This window comes from Aptenodytes forsteri, unplaced genomic scaffold (genome assembly GCF_000699145.1).
Source record: "Aptenodytes forsteri isolate BGI_AS27 unplaced genomic scaffold, ASM69914v1 Scaffold379, whole genome shotgun sequence".
NCBI classification, from domain to species: domain Eukaryota; kingdom Metazoa; phylum Chordata; class Aves; order Sphenisciformes; family Spheniscidae; genus Aptenodytes; species Aptenodytes forsteri.
In genome coordinates this window covers 2,008,656-2,033,275 of record NW_008794088.1, presented here as the reverse complement: position 1 = coordinate 2,033,275, position 24,620 = coordinate 2,008,656, and the positions used below count along the sequence as shown (strand labels likewise).

At 46.7% G+C, this 24,620-nt stretch overlaps 1 protein-coding gene across 1 annotated transcript in view; it reads left to right on the top strand.

Moving 5' to 3' along the window:
- ARHGAP31 (Rho GTPase activating protein 31) overlaps positions 1-24,620 on the top strand; it is a 60,953-nt gene extending 36,333 nt beyond the window's left edge. Inside the window, exons 2-12 of the mRNA XM_009274441.2 lie at positions 213-315; positions 814-958; positions 6,037-6,119; positions 6,751-6,858; positions 8,562-8,707; positions 10,483-10,681; positions 12,472-12,596; positions 15,008-15,067; positions 15,750-16,376; positions 16,711-17,024; positions 17,916-24,620. Of these exons, the coding sequence (XP_009272716.1) occupies positions 213-315; positions 814-958; positions 6,037-6,119; positions 6,751-6,858; positions 8,562-8,707; positions 10,483-10,681; positions 12,472-12,596; positions 15,008-15,067; positions 15,750-16,376; positions 16,711-17,024; positions 17,916-20,384 (4,379 nt within the window). The 3' untranslated portion in view covers positions 20,385-24,620. The remainder of the gene's footprint in view (positions 1-212; positions 316-813; positions 959-6,036; positions 6,120-6,750; positions 6,859-8,561; positions 8,708-10,482; positions 10,682-12,471; positions 12,597-15,007; positions 15,068-15,749; positions 16,377-16,710; positions 17,025-17,915) is intronic.

The window sequence follows — 24,620 nt, the reverse complement described above, 5'->3', positions numbered from 1 at the left end:
CCAACCATAGCATATCCTCACTCTGCAAATTGGCTACGGGCACTTTGTGGAGTTTATTTTTGGTTTGCCCTGTATTTCTCCCATTGCTTTGCACTTCCCTGCATCTGCAGAGAGCCTCTGCTGCTGTTTCATGAAACTGTCTCCTCTGTGGTGACTTGTGGAAGTTCTCAGTGTGTCTTCATTGGGCATCTTGCCTTGCCTTCCTCTCCTAGTCCCCTACGTGCTGAAGAGCTGTGCGGAGTTCATTGAGACTCATGGCATTGTGGATGGGATCTACCGCCTCTCAGGAGTGACATCTAACATACAAAAGCTGAGGTAAGGACAACTGTCTGAGTGCCAGAGGGATTCGGTGACACTGCTTTGTACCTTTTCACTGTTAGACCCTCAGGCATAGATTGGGGCCAACAGAGATCTACATTGATGCAGAAGAGAAACTGTCTCTGAAGCTGGTAACAGGGAAATGCAATGTTTCAGGGATTAGTCCACGACAAAGAAAAAAAATCTCCCTCTGCATCTATTAATGGGAAAGGCCTGGAGGGTCGCAGCACAAATGCTGAGTTGTTCTCTCTCACTTCAAGACAAAGCAATCTCTTTATATTAGTTTGAGGTCCACTCATGGGACTATGTTATGGAAACCAGAGACTAGCTGAAACCTCGGGGCCTGATCCCAGGAGACAATCTGGGCTGGGCTGCAGAGACATCTCTGCTTTCCAGTTTGTTTTTTCCTCTAGCTGTAAAAGAGTACTTAGGGTGGAGTACTGGGATGCTACAGCTCTTATTCTCCTACGTTGTTATGTCTCCATATTGTTTCAGACAAGAGTTTGTTTCTGACCAATGCCCAGATCTGACAAGGGAAGTTTACCTCCAGGACATCCACTGCGTGGGGTCGCTCTGCAAGCTGTACTTCAGGGAACTGCCCAACCCTCTCCTCACTTATGAGCTCTACAAGAAATTCACGGTGAGACCCTTTGCTGTTCTCAGTCTTCTCCAGCAGTGTGGATGTGCCGCAGGTTCCTCCATGACAGCTGTTTGGGATTCACTCCAGTGTCCTGGCTTCTGGTGCATCTACCTGTATAAACACTTCTCAGTGATCTTCCCTTCCCGTCTTGTGCTGTCTGCCTTTCCCTGTTCTTGTTTCTTTCCCCCATTTCATGTTTATTTCGCTCAGTTTCTCTGCTGTTTCCTCCCCTTCGTCTTGCTCATTTTTTCACTGCATTGCTTCCCTGCTGTTACTCTCTCTCCCCACTGCGCACCTCCTCCCAGAATTACTAGTTCTCTTTCTTTTCCTCATTACTGTCCATCACTGAGAGTCTTCTGGGTCACCTAGGGCTTGTGATCATAGTCGCAAGGGTGCGGTTTCCTCCTCCCTGTCCCTCTGACAGTCCTTGACACCTGCGCAAACTGATTGCCCAGCCCATGTGTAAAGCACCAACTTTTCTGCATCTGTAGCATTTTTCACACAGTTTGTCAGAGTGCAAATGATGATACAGGTTATGCCAGCTATGGTATACCAGGTCCATCATGATCATGTCATAAATACAAATGGCAGAGGAAAGTGGCAGCTGGCCCAGGAGAAATCTCTAACCTTGTTTAAAAGGATTATAATTCAAAGAATAGTAACTCGATTCTGCACAACAACCATAGATTATACATGGATACAGTTGGAGCCTAGGAGCAGGCTGCGGGGGAGCAGAAAAATAAGACCACAAAGCCTGAATTTTTAAGAGAGTTGGCTAATTTTGATGACAGATAATATTTTATTAAAAGGTGGCACAGCAAGCTATGCTTGTTAAGGTTGCCTGCTTCTTACTGCCCTAAATCCACTTTCAGTTGTTTCTGACACCAACAAATTTAAATCCGGTCATTCAGGGTGAAATCTTACATGCCAGAGGTGTGAATTTTCAGCTAAAAGCATTCACCAGCGTCTTAAAACAACTGGGGTGGGGGGATGGGAAGGATTGTTTCCTCAGTGTTAGAACCATCCGTCCTTTGTTAAGAATTTCTGTCATCCTACTCTTTCCCATTTGCTGGGAGGTGGAGGGGACAGACATCGCCAAAAATGTCAGATGTTGCAGAGAAGAGTTTTGCAAAATCATGTCCAAATGAAATGGGAAGTGACAAGCAACCTCAGCTTCAGGTGTTGCTGTCTGCATTGCCTCTGTCCTGAATCAAGCACTTCCAAGTGGCACTGCTATGGCACAGGAGGCACTGAGAGAGACCTGCAGGGTCCACACAAGAAGAAGATGTTCTCCAAAGACTCCCTGTTGCCCGCTATGGGAAGAGGCAGGCACACCTGTGCCAGGGGGCTTGCTGTAGGGCAAAGCCAGACAGCACCAGCCAAGCAGCAACCTGATATAAGAAGTCAGGTAGCTGTTAGGGACTACAGCTGAGCTGGGGAACACGAGGTGGGAATTGGCTCGCTGTGCTGCCTGACAGATATGCAATAGTGTTAGGTATCTTGCTGTTTCGATGCCAGATTTTAAGTAACTTTGGTCTGTGTTTCAAGGTGATGTATAGTCAAAACTTCAGTCAAAATTCTGAGCAGATCTGAAAAATTGACCTATATCCTCAGGATATAGGAATCCTGAGGATATAGGGTAGGGCCTCTAAACCAGAGACAGACAGGACCTTGAAAATATAGGTTATTATTCAACCATTCACAGTAACTGATGAGTCTCATTCTTGTTGAAGCTCTTTGGCTGGTGTCTTTCTGGCTATCAGTACTGATTTATGAAAGAAAAATTCTCTAAAGGAAACATGAAGATTTAGATGGAAACTTTTTTTAGGAAAGAATGTTTGCTGAAAAGTGCAGTTTTGGGATGACGACTTGCAGATTTTCGTTAGATACATTTTGTAAATAGTTTTATTCAAAAACAAAAGGGAAAACACTTCTGTAACTGTCTAAATGTTTCTTTTACAAATACTTTCTAAAGGAAATGTTTCAACATTAAATCAACACATCAAACTCATAAATAAAACATCTTTTAGAAAAGGGTTAAACAGCCCCAAATTTAAATGATAATTTCTTTCACTTTTGGTTGAGTGTGATGCTTTGGTCAACCTCGAACAACTGTTTTTTAAAATCTTGTGCCAGCTCCCCAAAACGTTATCACTTTGGATTGACCTAAAAGGGATTTTTTTTTAATCTCCGGCTTTTTAGTTTGTCCGCTCAGACACAAAATCCATTATTCACGTAAGTCTACTCAGTCGGGTTTTATAATGGGTAACCCAGCTGACAGGAAGCACAGTCAGATACCAGGAGGAAAGAAAGAAAAAAGACCAATTCCCCAAGGAGCAGAAAAACCACTAGGAGCATGTGTATGCATGGGGTGTCTGGACAGGGAACGGTGGCAGCTGTGCCTCGGCAGAAGAGCGCTGGTAGGAGTAAAGGATGCATGCTAATCCCAGCCTGACTCAGTCGGAGCTGTCTCTGAGATGGGATAGGCTCCACTTTGCGTCACGAGAGTGATTCAGACATTTGTGGCTAAGGAAAGTCAAATTCTTAATGACTAGGGAGGGGTTGGCCTTTTGGTCATCACCCTGTCAAGTTCACGGATATAATATCCCACTCATGACCTCATTGGCTATCAACTTCTGCAAAATGATACCCTCTCATGCTCTCCAATTTACTGTCTTGTATTCTGGTGATGGATGCTTGTTTCACAGGATAGATAAGTTGACTCTGCTTGGCTTGTTCTAGCCTGGGCATAGAGGGACCGAGTACTCCCTCAGAGCAAATTAGCTGTAGGGGGCCACGCCTACCTTCTCTCCTCAGGCTCTATTCCACTTGTTAACCAGGGCTTGTGAATTATGCGCTCCCAGAATCACCAGTGGAGTAAAAAAAATCCTAAATGACATGAATTCATACCATGATTAACAGACATGTAATAAATGGAGTTATTGGTTCTTCCTTGAATTCTGTATTCTGCTGCTGTAATCCTGAGTTTTGGAGGGGGCCTCAGATTTCAAAAGCACAACACGTATGGGTCAGAAATGTGGTTTGGAGGTTTGAATGGGTTATGATCTCAGAGAAGCTGGTATTCACTTGCTAAGCATTAGGTCTTTGAGACCTGGAAGGTAAATATGGGAATGAAAAACAGCACTGGGGGACAAAATACTGTGTACAATCTAGCTGAAATATAGTGTTTTAGATGCACCAGTTAAAGTTTGTATTTCTCTCCTTCTTCATCTTTGGACAAAGCCATTCAACTGGAAACCTTGTATGAAGATCACAGAGTTCTTATACTTAGGATTTCTGGGCAAATGGTAATAGGCTTTTTTTCTTTAAAAAAAAAAAAGGAACTGTAGTTATGGGTAAAAAGTACTAGAAGGAGTTAACCTACCTTTCATTTGGGCAAGACAAGTGCATCCACATCTCATGTACACCAAACTAGTGAGCTCACTTGGGTTTTTTTGCCATCACACCAGTGAGTAAGTTCAAACTAGAGGGCATAGATCTCAGTTCCCAGTGTTAGGGAATAAAACATGATTCATATTCATCTCTGGCCTTGAAACTGGCAATGTTTGGTTTGCTGGTGGTTGTACATGAGAAGTGGTCTGCTGGGAAAAGGACAGTGACCAGAACAGAGATGGCAGCATCATCAGTGTGGATGTTGTAGTGACTGCTACAAGAAGATGCTTCTCTAGTTGTGGCTGGTAATTTCAGGTTCATAATGTTTAAGCGATGGGTGGTTTGGGACAGGTTATTTCCTTCCTTTCCTTTCCTAGCAGTGCTGATGTATGTCTGTAGGCAAAGCTTCTCCTGGCAGCGTGGGTCCCAGCATCTTTCTTTGAACTCACTCCAAACTCCAGTGGCAGTAGGGTAGGCAGGAGGCTTCCAGACAGTCATGCATTGTTTGAACTCGCTGGTGGTTTGTCCTCCCCCAGCACAGATATTGAAAGGGAATAGCTGAACAGATGAATACCAAGGCAGTAAACTCCTAGTAATGCAGACAAAAGCTTATCGTGGCTCTCTAAGCTCTTGCTCAAGACCAAGATGTATAACCTTGATTCTGTCTAACCTAGTCTAACCCCGAGTATAAGAATTTATTAATTTACCTGGACAGTGATTTTGCTAAGGCTTCTCCCATCATAAAAGATGCAAACTCACACAAACTACTCCCTATAGCTATCTTCACATGGCAGCCAAAAGTATTGCTTATTTTGATGAATATGAAACGTATATCCTAGCTGTTTTCATAACACAGGGCTTGAAAGCTCTATTTTATTTTTAATACAATTTCAGGGGGGAGGGTTGTCACTTCTTTTTTTCATTATTCACAGATATTGAAAGGGAATAGCTGAACAGATGAATACCAAGGCAGTAAACTCCTAGTAATGCAGACAAAAGCTTATCGTGGCTCTCTAAGCTCTTGCTCAAGACCAAGATGTATAACCTTGATTCTGTCTAACCTAGTCTAACCCCGAGTATAAGAATTTATTAATTTACCTGGACAGTGATTTTGCTAAGGCTTCTCCCATCATAAAAGATGCAAACTCACACAAACTACTCCCTATAGCTATCTTCACATGGCAGCCAAAAGTATTGCTTATTTTGATGAATATGAAACGTATATCCTAGCTGTTTTCATAACACAGGGCTTGAAAGCTCTATTTTATTTTTAATACAATTTCAGGGGGAGGGTTGTCACTTCTTTTTTTTCATTATTTTCACTTTTCTCTTTCCCTCTTTTCTATTCCACCCATCACTGCACAAGTTAAAAAGAGAAAAAGAACAAAAAAAGAAAAGACACATAACTCCTAATTGAAACTCTCAGTCCTTAAACGCCCCTCTCCCCAAAACATTGACCACCCTGTCCCAACGTGTGGGAAGGATGTACTGAGACATAAACTAACAGCGCAGCAAATCTCTGCTGTGCTGGGAACACAAAGCAACTTCTTCTAACCGATAGCTCTGTAAGGTAACAAGAGAGCATCCCCTCTGAGACAGGCTGTCTCTTAAGTGACCCTCCTTATCCCTCTTCCTTTTCCCCTGAGTCCGTTGCCAGGGTGGACTGTTTCCTTGTATCTCCGCAGGAAGCAGTATCACGCTTCCCTGAGGACGAGCAGTTGGCACGAATTCAAAATGTCATCCAGGAGCTCCCCCCATCGCATTACAGGTGAGAAGGTGTCCAGCGAGGTTCTGAGGAACAGTGTGATGACCCTCACCATCAGGGAATATTGCCTGAAACAGCGCTGGAGTTAATTTCCAGAAGTTAATTCCCAAAAGCTGACTCACCATTTCCAAATCTGACAACAATTTATCTGGCATTTAAATATCATTGAACAAACTGTTGTTAGAGATCGAACAAGCTCTCCCTGCTGCAGTCTATCATCCTCCTTCCCTGGGTACAACCCCCGTGGCACCCTTGGCCAGTGTCCTGGGTGTAGTGAGGAGAAGATGATCTGCTAGAGGCACTTGAGCAAGAACTAAGCCCTCAGCCTTTGTAGCATCCCACTCCTCCCATCCATCTGCTGTCTTCCTCACACCCATCGTGCTAAGGATTGTTTGGTTCCTGCCTCGTCCTTGGCCACCCCAGAGCACAGTTGTTCAGGTGTTCACTGCCATCCCATGTAAATGCTGGTGCTGTAAACCCTCTGTCCTATGAGGCCTGTTGTGCCATTGCAGACAGTGCCTTCCTTGAGGATGGGACAACTCTGAGGCCAGGGCTGAGTCTGAGCCTTGCTGTCCCAGTGGGTGGGCATCGGTCACTTGACACTTTTTTCTCTCTTCATATGAAACCACTGCAGAACGCTGGAATACCTGATCAAGCACCTGACTCACCTGGCCTCCTTCAGCAACATGACCAACATGCACACCAGAAACCTGGCCTTGGTGTGGGCTCCCAATCTCCTCAGGTACAGTAGAGAGTCTTCTAATCCAGAGACCAATGCTGAGCTCCAAGGGGAGCGCCAGCACCTGAGCCTGGAGACCCATCCCTTGAGGGAAATGCAAAAACAGGGAAAAGCAGAACAACTAAAGGGAAGAGTAGAACAGAGCAAACAGCTTTTAAAAGGAGAAAAAATTCTTCCAGGTTGAATAATCTGAGGTCTTACTGCCAGCATCCAAGAAAGCTTGTGGTTTTGTGTGTTTCTTATAAAAAAAAGCTGTTATTTGCAAGTTGAGCTCTTTGATTTAAAAATGAGGAGTTAGCTCATCACTGTGGAAAGGAAATGACGTTTCTGACAAGTGCCAGTGCTTCTGCAGTGGGGCGGTAAGAGACAGCAAGGCTTGGAAGGGAGGGCAACAGGGCTACAGGCCTGTGCCCAGGTCTGCTTGAGCATAAGTGAGATGAGCTTGGTGGGTTTAAGATGGCGGCCAGTGTCAGATCTCAAGACCACCAGCTAGTTTGTCATGTTTGCTATGCCGGGCACTCTGCTGGGAAGAGGCCCAAAAAGATGCAGGCAGAGGTTTGGCTGATACATTGTAGAGCTAAGCAGAACAAGAAAAAATAGCATCTGGAAAAAAAAAAAAGGAAATATTTTGTATTTCGTTGAAATTCCCTTCCCCGTCCATCCCATACCCATATATTGAGAGGAATGAACTATGCAGGGAGAGTCCAGGATTGCAGCTGGGCAGGAGAGGGGTGCTGGCAGAGCTGGTGGGGGGAACCCTGGGCTGGCAGAGGACAGGAGGGAGGGACATTGGCTAGAGAGGTACAGGCCTGAAAAGCATTCTCTAAAGAGTTATCTCACCCTTTTAAATCACAAAACAGGCAGAGCAGCTTCTGAAAATGAATCAAATGTTGACTCTATTGAATATCACAAAGTGGACCTTTACTACTGAGACATTTTCATTCTAGCATCTGTCCTTGTCAGAGAACCTGAAGTCTGTTTCCTTTTGCAATCTTTCCAAAGCACAAGTCCCAGGGAGGAAAAGAAAGGAGCACGCACTGCAACTGCAGTCTCCTTACAGGGTTATCCTCTTGGCAATGCCCCAAGCTATTATCTAACACACCAGTCATTAACTTTACAAAGGATCCATTGTCCAGAGATAATTTCTTCAGCAACACTTTGGCATGTCAAGATAAGGAATGTTTCTTTGCTGAGAGCAAGAGTGAGAATGTAGGAGTGCAGGGGGGCAGAGAAGAGACTACTGGGGCACATGGCAAAGCATTGAAAAAAAATGGTGTGGGGAAGACCTGAGCAGGGTTCTAAGGGATTTCATTGAGAGATGATTGACGCATTGAATAGGGATCTGGAAGCAGTGTTTGAAGGCTCCTGCATTGTCTTTGAGGCCCAACTTCAAAATAGCTAAAAGTGGAGCACAGAGTTTGAGAGTCACAGTTTTAACTACTGCTGAAGAATGGAAAAGTGAAGTAGGGAGAATAACACAGGCAGGAAAGAAAGCAGCAGAGGTGACAGAGAAAACAGGGAAAATAATTTTTAAAAGCTTGAAAAGGCAGAGAGGATGAAGGCCCGTGAGGGAAGGAGAGCAAGAGGTGCAGCAAGAGTGGGGAAAACATCCCTGTTCCAAGTCTTGCAGGAAGAAAGCTGATCTCTCCTTCCCGGGGGCTGTGTGTGGCAATGCTGGCTACTAGTATACTTCTTTCCTCGTGCAGGTCAAAGGAGATTGAGGCGGTTGGCTGCAATGGGGATGCAGCTTTCCTGGAGGTGCGAGTGCAGCAGCTGGTGATCGAGTTCATCCTGAATCACGTGGATCAGATCTTCAACAACAACAGAAAAGCCAGCTGTGCGGATAACATTGGTAACAACCTCCCTGAACCACTCTATGTGTCACTTGCCATGTACTCCAGCTCTAACTGTATCCCCTTCCACTAATATTTGAAGCACGTCAACCCTTACCATGCTCACAGATTCCCCCAAACACACCTTGAGCCCAATCCCTCATTACTCTTGTCCTCTTCGTCCCCATATCCAACATTTTCTTTTTGAATACTAGCCTGCTTCAGTGTGCTCCCAGGCTGCCCTATGGTTCACTTTTGCATGATCTCACTTGGCTTAACCCTTTCTGCAAAAGGAAGACCACCTGATTGCTTCTCAATCCTGGCCTAAGCTTTCTCTTTAAGCCCATCAGCCACAGTCTCAATTCTTCTCTCAGGCTCCCCCAATTATAATTCCTCATGCCGATGATACCTGCCCTGCAGCCACCATATCCACCCAAGTCAGAGGCCACACTCCCAAGATAAAACTTAAGCATGTGTTCTATAAACTTACGTCTTGTACTTGGGGACGTTTTATAAAAAGAGATTTTTTTTTTCCTGGGACATCAACAATCTTGGGAGATGCTGATTTTTGTTATTTAATCAAAATGCTTTTAAGCCTGGGAATTGAGAGGGCTTGGATCCACAGTGACCTCATATAATTTCAGAAATATGCATTGTTCTGTTTTACACACCAGGAAGAATCATAATACCTGCAGAAGTGAGGGAGTAACCTTTCTGCTTCCAGCCCTGTGTCAGCTTGTCCCATCCACCTTTCCCTTAACATGTGGCATTCCCTGCTAGTCTGTCCTTGGAGCCCGCAGTTCCAGTGCAGTGGCCTGCTCGACCTGTAGCATCCCTGCTCTGCCAGTGCGGGTGCCATTCCTATGCCCTTGTTTATGCTCTGGCAGAAGGCACAGAGTAAGAAACGGGTCCCATACTGCCTTAAGCATTACAGCAAAACACTGACTAGTAAATTCCAAGGCTTCTGGTTGTACTGCAGGTCATTGGCTCAAAACTGACCCAAGTTTTGTAAGTGCTGAACACTGCTGGCCTTTAACAGCTGTGTGGAGTCAGGAGAGGAACATGCTGATGGTCCCAGTTGATTTCTTAGTGGGAAAATGCCCCTTCACCCAGCCCCTCTGCACAGGCAGGAGCTTGCACCCTGCTTCAGCAGAAGGGCTAAGTACCTAATGGACTACACAGACTGTGCTTCCTTCATGCACATTGAGGAAGTCTGTTTAGGACAGGGCTGTTGGTGGGGCGGCATGTGGGAAGTTGGCTTTGCCACTGCCAATGTGAAGAGAGACCTTCAGTTTCCAGGGCTGTTGGTCACACCCCTTTCCATAGCCCTGAAATGCATTAGGAAGGTAAGGTAATGCTGGTTTTTAGAACAGTCCCCCTTCCTGGAACAAGACAAGGAGAAAGATGAGGAAGTGAGAGAAAGAATTAGGCACCAGGTTTGGATCGGGGACTGAACTGCTCCAAAATCTGGGGAGGGAGGGAGGGAGGAGAAAGGGGAATGTGTGAATACTGGTGGTTTTCAGAGATGCCTCTTTCACACCGAAGCATCTACAGCAGAGGCAGCAAGTCTGTGCAACGCAGCCTTTGGCTGGTGAGCGTGGCCCCTGCTGGGAATGCACTCAGATGGATAAGGTTGCTGGGGAGATGGAAGACTTATCTGACAAAAAGCCTCTCTCCCTGCACGTGCTGCTCCTTTCCCCCCCTCCACAGGAGATGTTCCAGTCAAATAAAGACATGAAGCTCTTGCTCTTGTCTCTCCTCATCCCAGGTGGGAATGTATTTTCTTGCTTTTCAGAGAGCGCATCGGTTGTGAAAAGTCTGACTCTCCCCTCGGCCTCCCTGCCGATGAAACTGGTGAGCCTGGAAGAAGCGCAGGCACGGAGTCTGTCTGCCTCCCACCCTGCTCGGAAGGAGAGAAGAGAGAACAGCTTGCCTGAAATTGTCCCTGTAACTGGGTCCCTCTTCCACACAGTTGTTGACCTCCCTGACAGCAAGTAAGTGCCAAGAGCAGTGTAAAGTGCAAACAAGAAAGTGCAGGTTCCCCAGCATGATCGGGAATAAGACTTTTGTTAGCGTGATACCCCCACACCTGCACACATGAATCTACAGCCGCCGTCAAGAGAAAATTGTGTGCCTTTCTCAAAAGAGGCGCAGCTGCTCCTGAGAAGCATTGCAGTTGCTGGGTTCATAGCTCCACTAGTCCTCATTCCTCCATTGGGGCAGAACCCTGTAGGCCTCCTGCAGGAGGAATTCATTGTCTTTGCATCCTTGTGTCAGCTCAGGATTTGGCTAAACGTGGGCTGAACATGGAGCAGGTCTGGACACAGCTCTCCTACGAGTTCCACCTGCTGGTGGCTGGTCCACGGCGTGCCTGGTGGCATTGACCTGCTCAGCTTCAGTGTTCTCCAGGTTCCTCTGCACTCATAGCCAAGCAGTAAGGCGAATTTTCACTCCTAGCATGGAGAGATATTTACATAGTGGCACCTTTGCCACATAGGCCTGGGCCAGGACAAGAGTCCGATTTCAGCTGAGGTTGCTGCAGTTTTTGGCACTGCTGGTCAGCATGAGTATTTATCTATTGGTCTATCTATCTGTTAATATATCACGACTCTACTGCCTGGTTCTGAGACATTATAGCCTCTGCAGGAGGAGGCTCATTAATCTACTGACCCATAAAGCACCGGAGCAGAGATATTTATTTGCACTTGATATATTAAAGCAAAAAGGAGCCATCTAACAGAATACTGGCAAGAGGATAAGGAGCTTAACACAAAAGGGTGTATTGCCCCTCTTGAATGCTTTTTCCTTTCTCACTTGAAGAGAACAGTCCTATCCCCAGGATATTAATTCTCTTTGTAGGACTGATTTGTGCTCTTCTGAGTACTGATCTGAAAGAAAAACAGAACTATGGGCGTAGAAAGCCCATTATGGAGAGCAACACAGGGAGATAAGAGGGTTCTTGCTCTGGAAGAGGGGAGGTTGAAGGAGGAGCCAAGAATGGGTATGTGAAGGAACTGAAACAGAGCTTCATGCAGTAATATGCATAGAGGAAAACTGGCTTCAGGAGTAGCAGCTTCTTTCTGTTTAAAGCTGGGATTTCCAGAGACACAGGGAACTGGTATCCCACTTCCTCTGACAGTTATGAGAAATTTATTTAATTCCCTTAAGCCTCCTCCTTTTTGGTTAGTACATTATACTTGCATATGATTCTATAACACCTTTAATTTTGATTAAATTAATGTTGGCCTGAGAAACATTAATAGCTAGTTTGTATTACGGGATCCTTTTATTTTCACAAATTCATAAAAACTATAAGACGTGGACTTTAAAGGATAGCTTTGTGCACTGAGCAATAATACCAGTTCCATCCGTTCTCTGGAATTTATCTTGCATTCTGTCATTAAAACCTGTTAAAAAGGCAATTTTTCTTGACTGTATTGCAAGATAGTTCTAGCCTCGGAAACCTCTCCTTTCTGGAGACAAGCATGGTTGTTCGCTCAGTCAATCACAGCTGCTGTAGCATGATGCCAGAGCCAACTCTCTGAAGAGTCGGCTTAAGTGTCTTTCCATCCATGACATGGTTAAATCAGCAATACAGATAAATCACTTACAGAAAAGCAAGAGTTGGTTGTGTAGCTATGCCTTGCATGCCTTAGAATTAAAAAAGGTGTGAGAAGAAAAGAGGGACAGTGTTGAGGGGAGAGAACTCAGAGGCTTTTGTGGGATATTAAAAAGACAAAAGTCTCTAGGGTTTGGTAATCTCCTGAGCCCTTTTTCCTTTCAGGAGAAAATTATCTACCAAGTCCAAGAAATGGAAGTCGATATTTAACTTGGGCCGTTCTGGCTCAGAATCAAAGTCGAAACTGAGTCGAAACGGGAGCGTCTTCGTAAGGGCACAGAAGCTCTCCGGTAAGAACACACTTTTCAGTTAAGTATTTCTCTCTGCAGCTTTCTCCTGCAATATTGATAACATGGAGCAACCTGTATCCACATGACACTAATCCATTAGACTTGAGACAGTCCAATGGGGTCATGTTTGTTGCCTGGTTTCATGCACATCTCATTTTCACCTGATGGCGAGAAGCACCCTTTCAGGAGGATATGCCAGACAGCTACAGTAAAGATTCCATTTCGGTATGTGATGAACAAGCTCCTGTTGCCCAGCTGTCAAGCTTGGGGACTAGGAAATGCTATGTAGGTTTGGATTAGTCCACTCTTCCAGCCCAGCCAGCCTCTGGCTCCTAATGTTCCTTACATGGCACTGGGTGAATGGCTGTCCTTCCAGGCTGTCCTTCCACTAAAGGGCATTAAAGAACCGACTGTGTTCAGTGTCTTTGTGAAAAACAAGGTGCCAGGAGTTCCTATGGCTCCTGGCTCTCAGCACTCTGAGGGAAGCTATTACTTTTGCAGAATTTACAAGGGAGAAATTGTCTTTTCTCCTGGCTGTAATCCCAAGTTCTAGCCCCTCCTGAGCTGCAATCTCTTAAACACTCTGCTTCCTAGAAAATCACATGGCAGTGCCAATTCCCAGTGTTCAGAAATGATGACTCAAGCTCTAGAAATCATGAAGTTGACTTGAAAGTAATCACAACTTTTAAAAGAAAGTGTCTTTTTTACCCGAGTTCATAAAGAAGTGTTTGGGGTTTGTATGTCCTAGATTTTTTTAGTATCTCCAAGTCAAGAAATTTACTTTTTAAAAAGAAGATGAAAGTGGATTTTTTTTTAGATAATCTCATGACTCCAGGAGCTGGTGTTTGGAGGAGCACAACCAAACATTGCAAGATTTAAAATAAAGTAGTTAATGTTGGCAACATTACCTACCACCACATATAAGAGAGGCTGAATTTGGATCAGAAGTGAGTGTGAAGCCAAATGCTGGATCCAGCTCTTTTTGGACCCCTGCCTTCCCCCATGTTTTGCATGTACAGATGGCCTCACATAGGGTGCCCATGGCAGACCTCAAAATAGCTCTCCATCCTATTTTGATCACGGGATCACCTTCTCACTCTGGTAAGGAATACTCTGTCCCAAAATAGTGCTAAGCCAAGGATGCCCAGGAATGACTGGAGCCCAGTGGTCCTGGGGGCCGAGCCTTGTTCCAAGCGCAGTACCGAGTGACAGGAGGCTGTGCATTTTCACCAGCAGGACACACAAATGCACAACTGTGCACAGAGATTTAGACACTGAAGTAGTGCTTTTGAGAAGGAGTGCTTTAGTGCTGCCATGTTGTATTTTTGTGTGCTCTCTGCTTACAGCCTAATGTGAGGAAACAGATGAACTTGCTGTTGAAACTCAGCACATGCTTTAACACAGTTTCTGTCCAGGCACACAAGTCTGCAAGTCATATAAAACGCGAGCTCCACAGCTTGAATTCTGTTCCTCTAGGAAAGTGGAGCCAGTGTTCAAGACATCATGCCATATGAACGTAAAAGGTAGCCAGGACTCCATATAAATGCAAAAAGTAGCTGGAGTTTCTCCTATGCTCATGTGGAAGTCAGTCCCAGAAGCTTTAATCATATAAACAAATGAAGTCCAACAAGCCTGCTCACTTTCTGCCTTAGCTACTTTTTGCAACACTGTGAACAGCAGATGTTGCTCCCAGACATTTTCCAGAGCTCCACGGTCCCTTTCTGGGCTGCCAGAGACTAACTTGCCTTGCTTGCCAACAACATTCCCACCATCTCCCCTTTTCAGAGCGGTAACAGCTACATGCTTCCAAAACCTCTCAGGAACAGACCTGTAGAGTGTCTGGTGACAAATGGCAGCTTGTTTCTGGACAAGCAAGTCCAGCGAGGATGACCAGGAAAATAGGCTGCTTACTGTCCTCATAAATTTCCCGGAGTGCTTGCTGGAGGCAGGGTATGCTCATGCCAGCAAAAGAGCCTGGGAGTGCAACATAAAAATAACCTAACATTTGCTATCAGGAATGAGAGGTGAGAAGGCATTCATGTCAGTTTAGTTAAAAAGTCCCCACAACCAATAGCTTGACTTGATCGGGGAGGGCAGTGGTGCATAACGGCTTTGGGGATGCTTAACTGCTTCACAGTGGTAATGGTGCTGACTGTCTGGGTTAAGTATAGCTTTCCACGGGTCCAGCAGATGCAAAGCTGTTGTTAGCCCTAGCAGATCCCCAGCTGTGTGGATAAGTGTTGTGGGTAATAAGCTGCGTGGTGTGGATACAGAGGGGGAACACTTGGAAATGGAAAATAACTTCGATGTCTGCCTGGCATGCCCGTCTATAAGTAGCTTTTGGTCTTTATGGGCTGAAACCTGCAAAGCCGCGGGATATGAAGCCTGTTTCTAAAACTCATTTTCCACAGAAAAAGCAACTATTCGGCCCGCGAAGAGCATGGACTCGCTGTGTTCCCTGCCAGTGGAAGGTGAGACATCAATAACTTACACCGTTAAGGGCAAAGGATTGCACCTCTGCATTCTCAGCTTTCCCCTGTGCCTGCAGGGATATGGTGGTCTGTTCTTTGCCTATCTCACTGTATTGTGTATCTTTGTACGCTTGTGCCATGGCTGCTGACATGTGCCCCCACCTTTGTGTGCATGCATTTTTAACCCTTTTCTGTGTCTTTTATGTTGGTGCACGCACCTGAGAGTTACCACTGTGCTTAGCTGCATCTTTATTAGCAGTGGGATTGCTTCAATTTCATTCTTGATTATTCTGGGCACAAAATTCCCATTTATAAGGAAAAGTATAAAGCAGTGAAAAGTGCTTGCAATAAGCCAACAAAGCCTGGAGCTGTGATCTTTGTGGGCAATGCATGCTAGCCCTAGACTTGGCTGTATCTGATTGAGAGGGGCCTCTAATAAAAGTCTTAGGTGATTTCCACTGGAGGGCATCCTATCCAGCCCTGCCTGCCCAGTTTGAAGGAAGCCCCAGGGCTGGAGCCTGGAAGGTCTTGAGTGCCTGCTGTCCCGATCTCTTTGGGGAAATGTGGGTGTTCACCAGGGCAGGACTCATCCCTGGAGGGACTCAGGAGGGCTCCTCACAGAAGAAGGTTGCTTGCTAATGCTTTGCTTCCCACTGACTCCCTCCTATCTTCCCACCTCTAGGGGAAGATGAAAAGAGCAGATTCAAACGGACAGTGACTACTGGAGGGTTTTTTGTTCCGGTGATGAAGATGCGGACAGGAGGCACAGGCAGCTCATATGACCTCAGCAAGGAGAATGAGTGGGAGCGGGAAGGATCTGCTGTGGGGGCCAAAGGATGCTCCGAGCTGAGTGGGGAGAAAGGTCCTCCCCGGACACCGCAGGCAAAGTCACCCCCTGAGCAGCTGAAGGTCTTCCGGGCAGCAGAGGATGCCGAAAACGAGCAGACTTCCCCCAAAGGTGGCCGCATGTTCTACACCTCTGAAACAGCTGCCAAGTCAGGCTTCCCAAGCAGCCTCTTTCCCTTGGAGGCCTCCCCTCGTCACCAGAGGAAAGCCCTGAACATCTCAGAGCCCTTCGCTGTCTCTGTCCCCCTCCGGGTGTCCGCAGTCATCAGCACCAACAGCACCCCGTGCCGCGTACCCGCCAAGGAGAAGCTTTCCCTCTCCAGCCTAGAGGAGCTGTCTTCCCTAGTGGCTGAGAGCACGAGCCCCTCTGCCCTGGAAGCAGGGATGCACACGAGGACAGAGCAAGCACTGGAGCGGAAGGAGAAACAGCCGGGGCCCACCCTGCCAGCAGAAGCATCTAGAGGTAAAAGTGTGTTAAGGAGGAGGATGCGGAGCCTCTGTCGGGCTACTGGAGGTGCCCTGCAGCTCAGTGGCATGGAGGTTGCACCAGCCTGCTCTTGTGGCAGGAAAGAGATGAAGCTGTAGCAGGCTGGGTGTTGACAGTAGCAGGTCAGGTTGGTGCTTGTTGCAGTAATGAGACTGGGGAGGTGGGTGGCCTCGCAGCAACATCCTGGTGTGCCTGGAGGGAGCTCTTTAGCTTTGTTAGTTGGCATTGGGTTGAAACAGCACAGCTTTGTCTCAGGGCACATGTTTTCAGTCACAAGTAGTTACATCGTTCATTTGTGTTTCTGATCCAGGCTCTCACCCTGAGGAGCTGGTGGCAGCCAGGAAGCCTGAGTCCTTAGAAACTCCACAGCCACCAGCAGAAAATCAGGAGACATTATGTGGGCAAAGCAGCTGCACAAGCAGCACCAGCAGCCCCCAGCAGGCCTCAGAGCAGAGTCCCACCTTGGAACAAACGCCAGCCTCAGAGGTTCATACGGGGCTGCTCACTGCAGACAAGGCAGAGCAAGGCCAGCTCAAGGCGAAGGATGTCTCCTCAGAAGGCAGCTGTGGCCAGCACGAGATCGAGACGGCTAAGACAGAAGAAGGGTCGTGCTTAAGAGATGTGGTAAGGAAGAAGGCATGAAAAAAAAAGATGGGGGACAATGTCATGGTAGTGACTGGGAGGTTGTTTGAAGTTTCATTGTGTGTCCGCAGTCACAAAAACTCAGTCTATGACCTAGGCTAAGCAGGGTCAAGAATTGACCATGTACTGATTTAACTTCTGTCCACATCACCATTTGGTGATTTACATTTACAGAACTACCTACTGTCCCCTTTTGGTCTTCTTTTCCTGTAACTATACAATTGCAGTCAGTACAATCTGTCTGCTCTAAGACTCTCCAGATGTGAGACTGTCCGGATGTCTGAGCAGTTTGACCTACTGTCTCTGAATTCCCCTTCTATTTTTGCTGTCCCATTTGTCCTGGACAGCCTGAACAGTCCTTTTTTCTTCCATTCTCTACACACTGTTTTTTTTTAATTATTATTTTTGCCTCCCCTGTATCTCTAGCAGAGCTTTTTCACCAAGTTTCTTACAGCGATACTCATCTCTGGACAGCTATTTAAAGATCTGTTGGCATAGCTCCTTGAATAGATTATTCATTCCAGTTCATGTGCAGTTTGGGAATGCAGATCCCCTGGCAAGGCCAAGCGAGCCTGAATGGGAAGAGCTGAGAAACAGGCTGAGACATTCCAGCTACTCATTCACCTCACTCTTTCAGTACATCTGTCCAGGCCTCATTTTGGCTGCATCTCGGATCTTCTGCTCCATAAACCCACTTGTTTATAGACGTATTTCCTTCCTTGAACTGGTAGCAGTATGCGTGTCTGTGTTTCTGTACCCATGAGCGCTCATCCAGGAGCCTGTCTATTCTAAGAGGGCTGTTTGAGGAAAATGGAGGGGTATTTACTGGTAAGTTGTGAGCTGCCAGGTCATGGCATTTCTTCTGTTTTTCAGACTGAGGAGGACCCTGCAAATGCCCGTCTAGAACCGCTGTGGCCAGAGATACAGCAGGAACTGAAAATTATTGAACCTGAAGAGGAGCTCTTGCTCTTGCCAGCAGCTGTCCCCAAGACAGCCCTAATTTCTGAATCTTCTTCTTCAGTACAAACAGATAGTTCTTCTTCTGGCCCAGGGCAGAGTCCAACACCGTCTGAGCAGAAATCTGCAGGCAGAACACCACAGATAACAACTCAGGTGCCTTTATTTGGTGCCACCGGCATGGAACGGCAAGACAGCCTCCACAACTGCCAGTCTGATGTGGTTGCACAGCAGAGCTGTGCTTCAGCCCTGCCCAAACTGGGTACTCTTCCGACTGGCACAGCTGCTCCAAAGAACCACCACCCAGTGGTGGACAGCAGGAGTGAATGTCTCACTCCTCCCCTGGACTGGAAGCTTCGTAGTCAATCAGAATTTAATGAGGTTGCCCCAAGTGATGAATTTTCTTGTTCCAAAGGAGCATGTCCAGAGTCAGGGAGAGAAAAAGATAGCACTTGCCAGCTGCAGAGGGAAAAGGATGGTCTTACCAGAGTCCAAACTCAGAGGGAGAAGCCTGAGATAACGACTGCTGATGAAAGGGACACTTTCTCCTCCAAGGCGCTGAGTGGAGCTGGAATCCAGGAGCTGAAGGAGGGCAATGCTGTTAGCAGAACCCACGATGCTGGTGACCAGGATGACGAGGATACCTGGACAGATAATGTGCAGAGCTTAGAACTTGTGGAGCCATGGGAGGATCACCAGTGGGTTACAAGCCCACTCCATTCCCCCACCTTTAAGGACCTTCAGGAGAAGATGATACAGGAGTTTCAGCCACAGAGCCAGAGAGCAGAGACAGGCCTTTCTCTTAGACCACGATTCAGTCGCAGCCTTTCCCTGGACAGTAAAGACACAGTGATGAGTCTGTGGACTATCCCATTCTCTTTCATAGATGCCACTGACCAGCAGCAACCATGCAGTGACATTCTGCCAGTGACTTGTGAGCTTCCCAAAACACAACCCATCTCCCCCTCTAGTTTGGGCAAAGCTAAGCAAGGTGAGAATGGCACAAGTCCTCCAGAAGAACCTTTGAAACCTGAGGAGCTGAGGTACCCCCTCAGCAGGGAGGAAGCACCAGCTGAGAAAGAAGGACCCTCCGGAATCCCTCTTTCAGAGCCAGAGGAAAAGAAAGTGGATGTGAGCAAAGAAAACCCTTGGAGCTCAAAGCTTGAGCTGTCTTTACCGTACCAAAATAGCCCAGGCAGTTCTTCACAGATGAAGAACACAAAGGAGGAGTTATCCATGTCTCAGGACGCTGCCCTGGGAGGAGAGACTGTTACTAAAGCATTGTGCTCTGCCACTGAGTCACAGCTGAGTAATAAAGGTGAAGAAACACCTCGCAAAGTGAAGACTAGGCCATCATCCCTCAACTTGGATTCGTTCCTTCCAGCTCCAGATTTCTTCACATTCGAGAGCCTGTCCATGCCCTCTGCCCCTGGGAACCTCTTGTGCGGGCAGAAGGAAGTAAAAAGCAGTGATTCTGTCCCATCCCTGCCGACTACCTGCCCTGCTGCCAGTAAAGGCATTCCCTGGGGGTCTCATTTCAATGCCCACGTGGATTTAGACTTGGATTACCTGGCAGTGGCCCACGCCACCACTGGCCGTCGTAACTCTGCCCCTGTCAGCGTGTCGGCAGTCAGGACCTCCTTCATGATTAAGATGTGCCAGGCTAGAGCAGTGCCTGTGATACCGCCCAAGATTCAGTACACTCAGATCCCCCAGCCCCTGCAAGCTCAGAACACTGCTCTGCCAGCTGAGAAGAAGGAATCAGAAGCCAAGCAGGCCATTACGCAGACTCAACGGGTGGCATGGAGCCACCTGGAGGCCCCCAAGAGCCCACTGACAGAGAAGAAAGCCAAAGCAGAGAAAGAAAACAGTGACCCAGCTCAAAAGGACTCAGCCTGTCCTTGGCACAGCAGCCTTGGCTTTCCGCTGGAACCATCTCAGTCCAGCCATCACCCTGCTCTGGATGCCCCTGTTCTGCGCCGAAAGCGCACCTCTGAGGGGGAGACAGCTGGAGATAACCCGCAGTCCTCAAAGATGGAGAGGCCATCAGGGTTCTCTAAGCCTTCCTACAGATCTAGGCCCGGGAGGCCCCAGAGTCTGATTCTCTTCAGTCCCCCTTTCCCCATTATGGACCATCCCTCCTCTTCAGCAGACTCCAGGGTGTTGTTATCACCCATAAGGAGCCCCACTCAGACCACCTCTTCAAGCCCCGTTTGTGGCGATCTGTCTGAGACTTCGCGGACAACGCCTGAGGGGGTGACGCTGCGGAACAAAATGACCATCCCCAAGAATGGCCAGAGACTGGAGACCTCTACTAGCTGCTTTTACCAGCCTCAGAGGCGCTCTGTGATTCTGGACGGACGAAGTGGGAGGCAGATCGAGTAGCAACTGCTTCTCTTATTCCTTTTCCGTGGTGGATGGGATGGGAGTGTCCAAGACCAACTCTGTTGCCATTTTGCTGTTCTTATAACTATTTTGTGCAAGATGGACCCGAATCCTTTACGGTTTCCTGCAAAGCATTTTGCTACAGAGGGTCATAGTCTTTTTGTCTTGCTTTTCCTTCCCTTTCTCACCCCTGCCTAGTCCCTCACTGTCTGCTTTTTTTTGTAAGCCAGTCCCAGGGAACTTGCATTTCCTCATACTTATTGTCTAACAAGCCCTGTGAAAGTCTCATCCTCCCTATGGAAAAAAGGAAGAATAAATCTCGGTATAATTAGAAAATAGGTCTGGGAGGAAACACTGTTCCAAAGCACTGCAGCCCAGGGTGCAGGGGCACAACATCTGCTGAGAAGGTAAGTCCAGATGTTTGGGACCTTCTTCCATTGTTTCCCAGCCGCCAGTGAAGGACCATGCCTATCCATTTCTGTTGTCTGATTTAGACAGTGTAGATGAACAGTGCAAGGAGACTCGGGATAGCTGAAGAGGAAGGTGAAGCTGGCATGAGCAAGTCATACAGTGTGTGAGACACCCAAGAATGTTCCAGTGACAAACATACAACCTGAAGGCACTGCCTCCAGCTCTGTCCTTGCATCAAAGATATGCTCTTTCCAGCATGTGCAAGCAATGAAAGTAGCTGGACAGGAAATGCCTAGTTGTTCTTTTAATCTTCCAAGTCCTGCTCATGAGTTTTGTTGTGCTCAGCCACATCTGCCTTGGGCAGACAACATCCGTGTGGCTGGGGAATGAGTGTGTAGCTGACTGTCCAGCGGTAGAGAGTTCTCAGGCTGGTATCAATGAAAGCAAAGATATGGTCATAACAAAGGCCAGTATCAACTATTTTCATCGTTGCTTAAAGCCAGATGACACCTCTGCAACTATCTCCAGCTGTGCTCCACACCACCAACAGCAGAGAAAAGCAAGAGGATCTTCTGATCTGCATGTCCTTGGGCTATTGCCCTCTTGCACCCTGACTGACATATCTTTGACCCTTGGTCTTTCATTGCCACTGTGTGGCATGTCCCCAGGTGCTTCTTCCTCCTTTAAACTTCCTTTCCTTGTGATTTTACACTGTTTCTTTGACAGCATGGCTGGTTGTCACCTCCCCGGCCCTCAGTGCTTTCACATTGATTAAGAGTATGGTAAAGAGGATGGTTTATGGGACTGCAGAACAGATCATGAACAATATCCTGAGAGGGGGATTTGAAGTGAATTAAACTCTCTCCTGAAGGGCCGTTATTGTTACAGGCAAATACACGTTCTTATAAGCAACAGCTGCCACGGGAATAGAATTAAAGCTTCCTTTATAAAGCCTCTAACTCTGCGTTAACCACGGACTCATCTATGGCCTGGTATATGACTGTGGGCGATTGCAAAGTCAGGTACAGCCCGTGTTGTCTCTGCAATTTAAATGTCACTAGTGACTATGGAGGAGATGGGAACACAGGTGCTGCTGCCAGCACTGAGATTATCCCTGTAATGGTGCTTGCAGGGGCCATCGTTCATGGAGATGTCTGAGTCTGTAGGCCCTTGGGTAGGTATTAGGGGCTACAGTTTAAGCAGTAACTGAGCATCTGGTAGGAGGTGCTATAGCCACCACAATGAGCGTTAGTCAGAATTTCCCAATGGATGTATGTTTAGGGCTTTTTTTCTGAAGTACTGGCATTTTCAAATTGTTAGCAAACTCAACCCATGAGCTCTTGGTCTGTACTGAATGTGTCACTTAATTAGTGTCATTGTGGCTGGAGGGCCCAGAGTCTGTACAATGCTTTCTCTGCACTCTTTGACTGCTAAAGGGGTGAGATGCCAGAGTACTTTTGAGAAGTTCTGGGCCCACAAATGCAAGGAATGTATCTTCAGCAGAATTTTCTCCTGCCATATCCAAAGGGAGTGTGAAAAAACAAGAGGGCTTTTCCTTGTCACCAGTTGCAGTCTTTGATCCTCCCCATTGTACTCCTCACTTGTGCATAACACAGTACAAGAGGGAACAGAGCGGAGAACTAAGTCCGTGCTGTCAGTTTTGTTGAGGGAGAATATTAAACCAGACGAGAGCTTGGAGTTCTTGTTTGGGTCCATGTTGTCTCACAGATGTCAGCTTATGCTTTACCTGAGCAAGCCATGGACGGCAGGTCTGGAATATGCAGCTACATGACAATTGTATTATCCTCCTCCCAGACCATAAGATGCCCGTGCAGCCTCCCATTAAAACTAGGGGATTTCCAGTCCTCCATGCTCCTCATAGTTAGCACAGCTCTGCGCTGCATTTACATGGCACCCAAATGGCTTTTTTACTGCCTCATGGGAAAGCTTTTAACCATCACGGCTGGGTTAATGGCAAATGACTTGGAAAGGTGCGATATGAGGTATTGTGATAAGGCTTTAGAGAAAGTAAAAGTTGTGGAAATGATGCCCAGGTTTTTTTGGCATCAACAAAATAGTTTACTTTGGGCAGGGATTTATATTCTCTCAGTTCCTAGAAGTTTTGACTGCCAAGGCATCTGGAACAGAGCCAGCGAAGCTCATGAAGTAATGTATCAAAAGAAAAAGAAAATGTGATGAAACCTTGGCACCTTAAATCCATTCTTCCCCCTGCGCCTTATTCTCATATAAGCTGATCTATGAACAAGAAATGAGATCTGGCAATTTGTGTACAATACACTGTCTCAACTCTTAACAGTGTTCCAGTAAGTAATAGTGCTTTTGGCATAAGTGGTGAAACTCCTGCAAGAGAAAATTATTAGAAATCTTTACTTAATATTAAAGGTCAGCCTCAACTAAAATCTGTATCCAGACTATACTTTTTAAGGGTGTTTCAGAACTTGAACTCAGTTCCAGGTCTTGGATTTTAATTAAGCAGAGATTCTGTAATGAGAGCTCTATTTTGTAGCTTGATCCCATCTCTATCCACAATTGCATCTCCAGCCTTCAGCTGATGTATCAAACTTCCAAGAGCCTTAGCCAAGTGGGCTTAATGCAGGCACATCACTATAGCTCTATGGTCAAAAGTGGGCTTCTATCAAGAGAGATGAGATAAAGCCCCGGATCCTGCAGAGCTGGGAGTACTTGTTTAGTTGCAAGGTGCACCACTGGACAGGTGTCACCATTCCCAAATCCAGACCCAGACTTCTGCAGAGTTTCTAATGCTTGATGATGGGTCCATGTTGACACTGATAGTTGCAGTCAGCTTCAAGGACCAGGGCTTGATAGTTGGATAGATCCAGAAGACAGAAGCCATCTCCCATCGAGTGGTGCTGACCGTGTGGTTGGAGCTTCCTGAGATCCAACTTTACTAAGCCATTCCTGAGGTCAGCTTCAGGGTCAGACCCAATGTCATCTTTGCTTCAGAGCCCTTAGGTTGTCCTCTGCCACCCTGCAGTAGCAGATTGAACCTGAGACTGGAAGCTCTTCCAAAGTTCAGGGTTTTGCAGTGGTACATGGTGGGTACCAAACTCCTGCCCTCCAGCACAACCCTGCAACACTAGAGACTTTAAGAAAGGATTTTGGGGTTTTTGCTTGGTTTTGGGTTTGTTTGGTCTTTCCTGTGAAGCATTATGGAGAGGGATAGATCAGATTTATGGGAGATGGGTCTGGCCCAGAATTTGAAGATTTGTGTATGGGAGAGCCAGGTCGGTTGTTCTTGGCACTATGGAAAGGACCTTCCTAAATAGACTGTCACATCATTTGCAGCTCTGCAAGGATCATTTCAGGGACCCTGCAGTACATTCGAGTCCCTTGAGACTGTGAAGAGTGTCAAGGCCACTCCCTAATTTTGCAGATGGCCCCAGTCTCAGTCATGATACTGTATCACCAGCACGTGTTGCTTGTGCACTTTTACCAGTGGGAGACAAGTGACTAAATTTCACCTATTCTTCCCATGTGGTCAGGGGGTTTGTGTAGCTTCTGTTAAGTGTAGCTCAGAGTGAAATGGTTGGGCTGGCAAAGATGGGAATCCCCTGATGGAAAGGAGGGACACGGATAATGTTAGCTCATGTAGGAGCTGCCTTATTGGCATGAGGGTAAACAGAAATGAGGATTGTATTTTACCTTATAAACCACATTCCTCTGGGCTGTCCATCCCATGCTATCACTTCAGAAAGACTGAAGCACTTCTTTTTTTCACCTTTAGAGCTTCAGAGGAACTTAGGTCTGCATTAGAGAGCATCCATAAAGCCCTGCAACATTTTC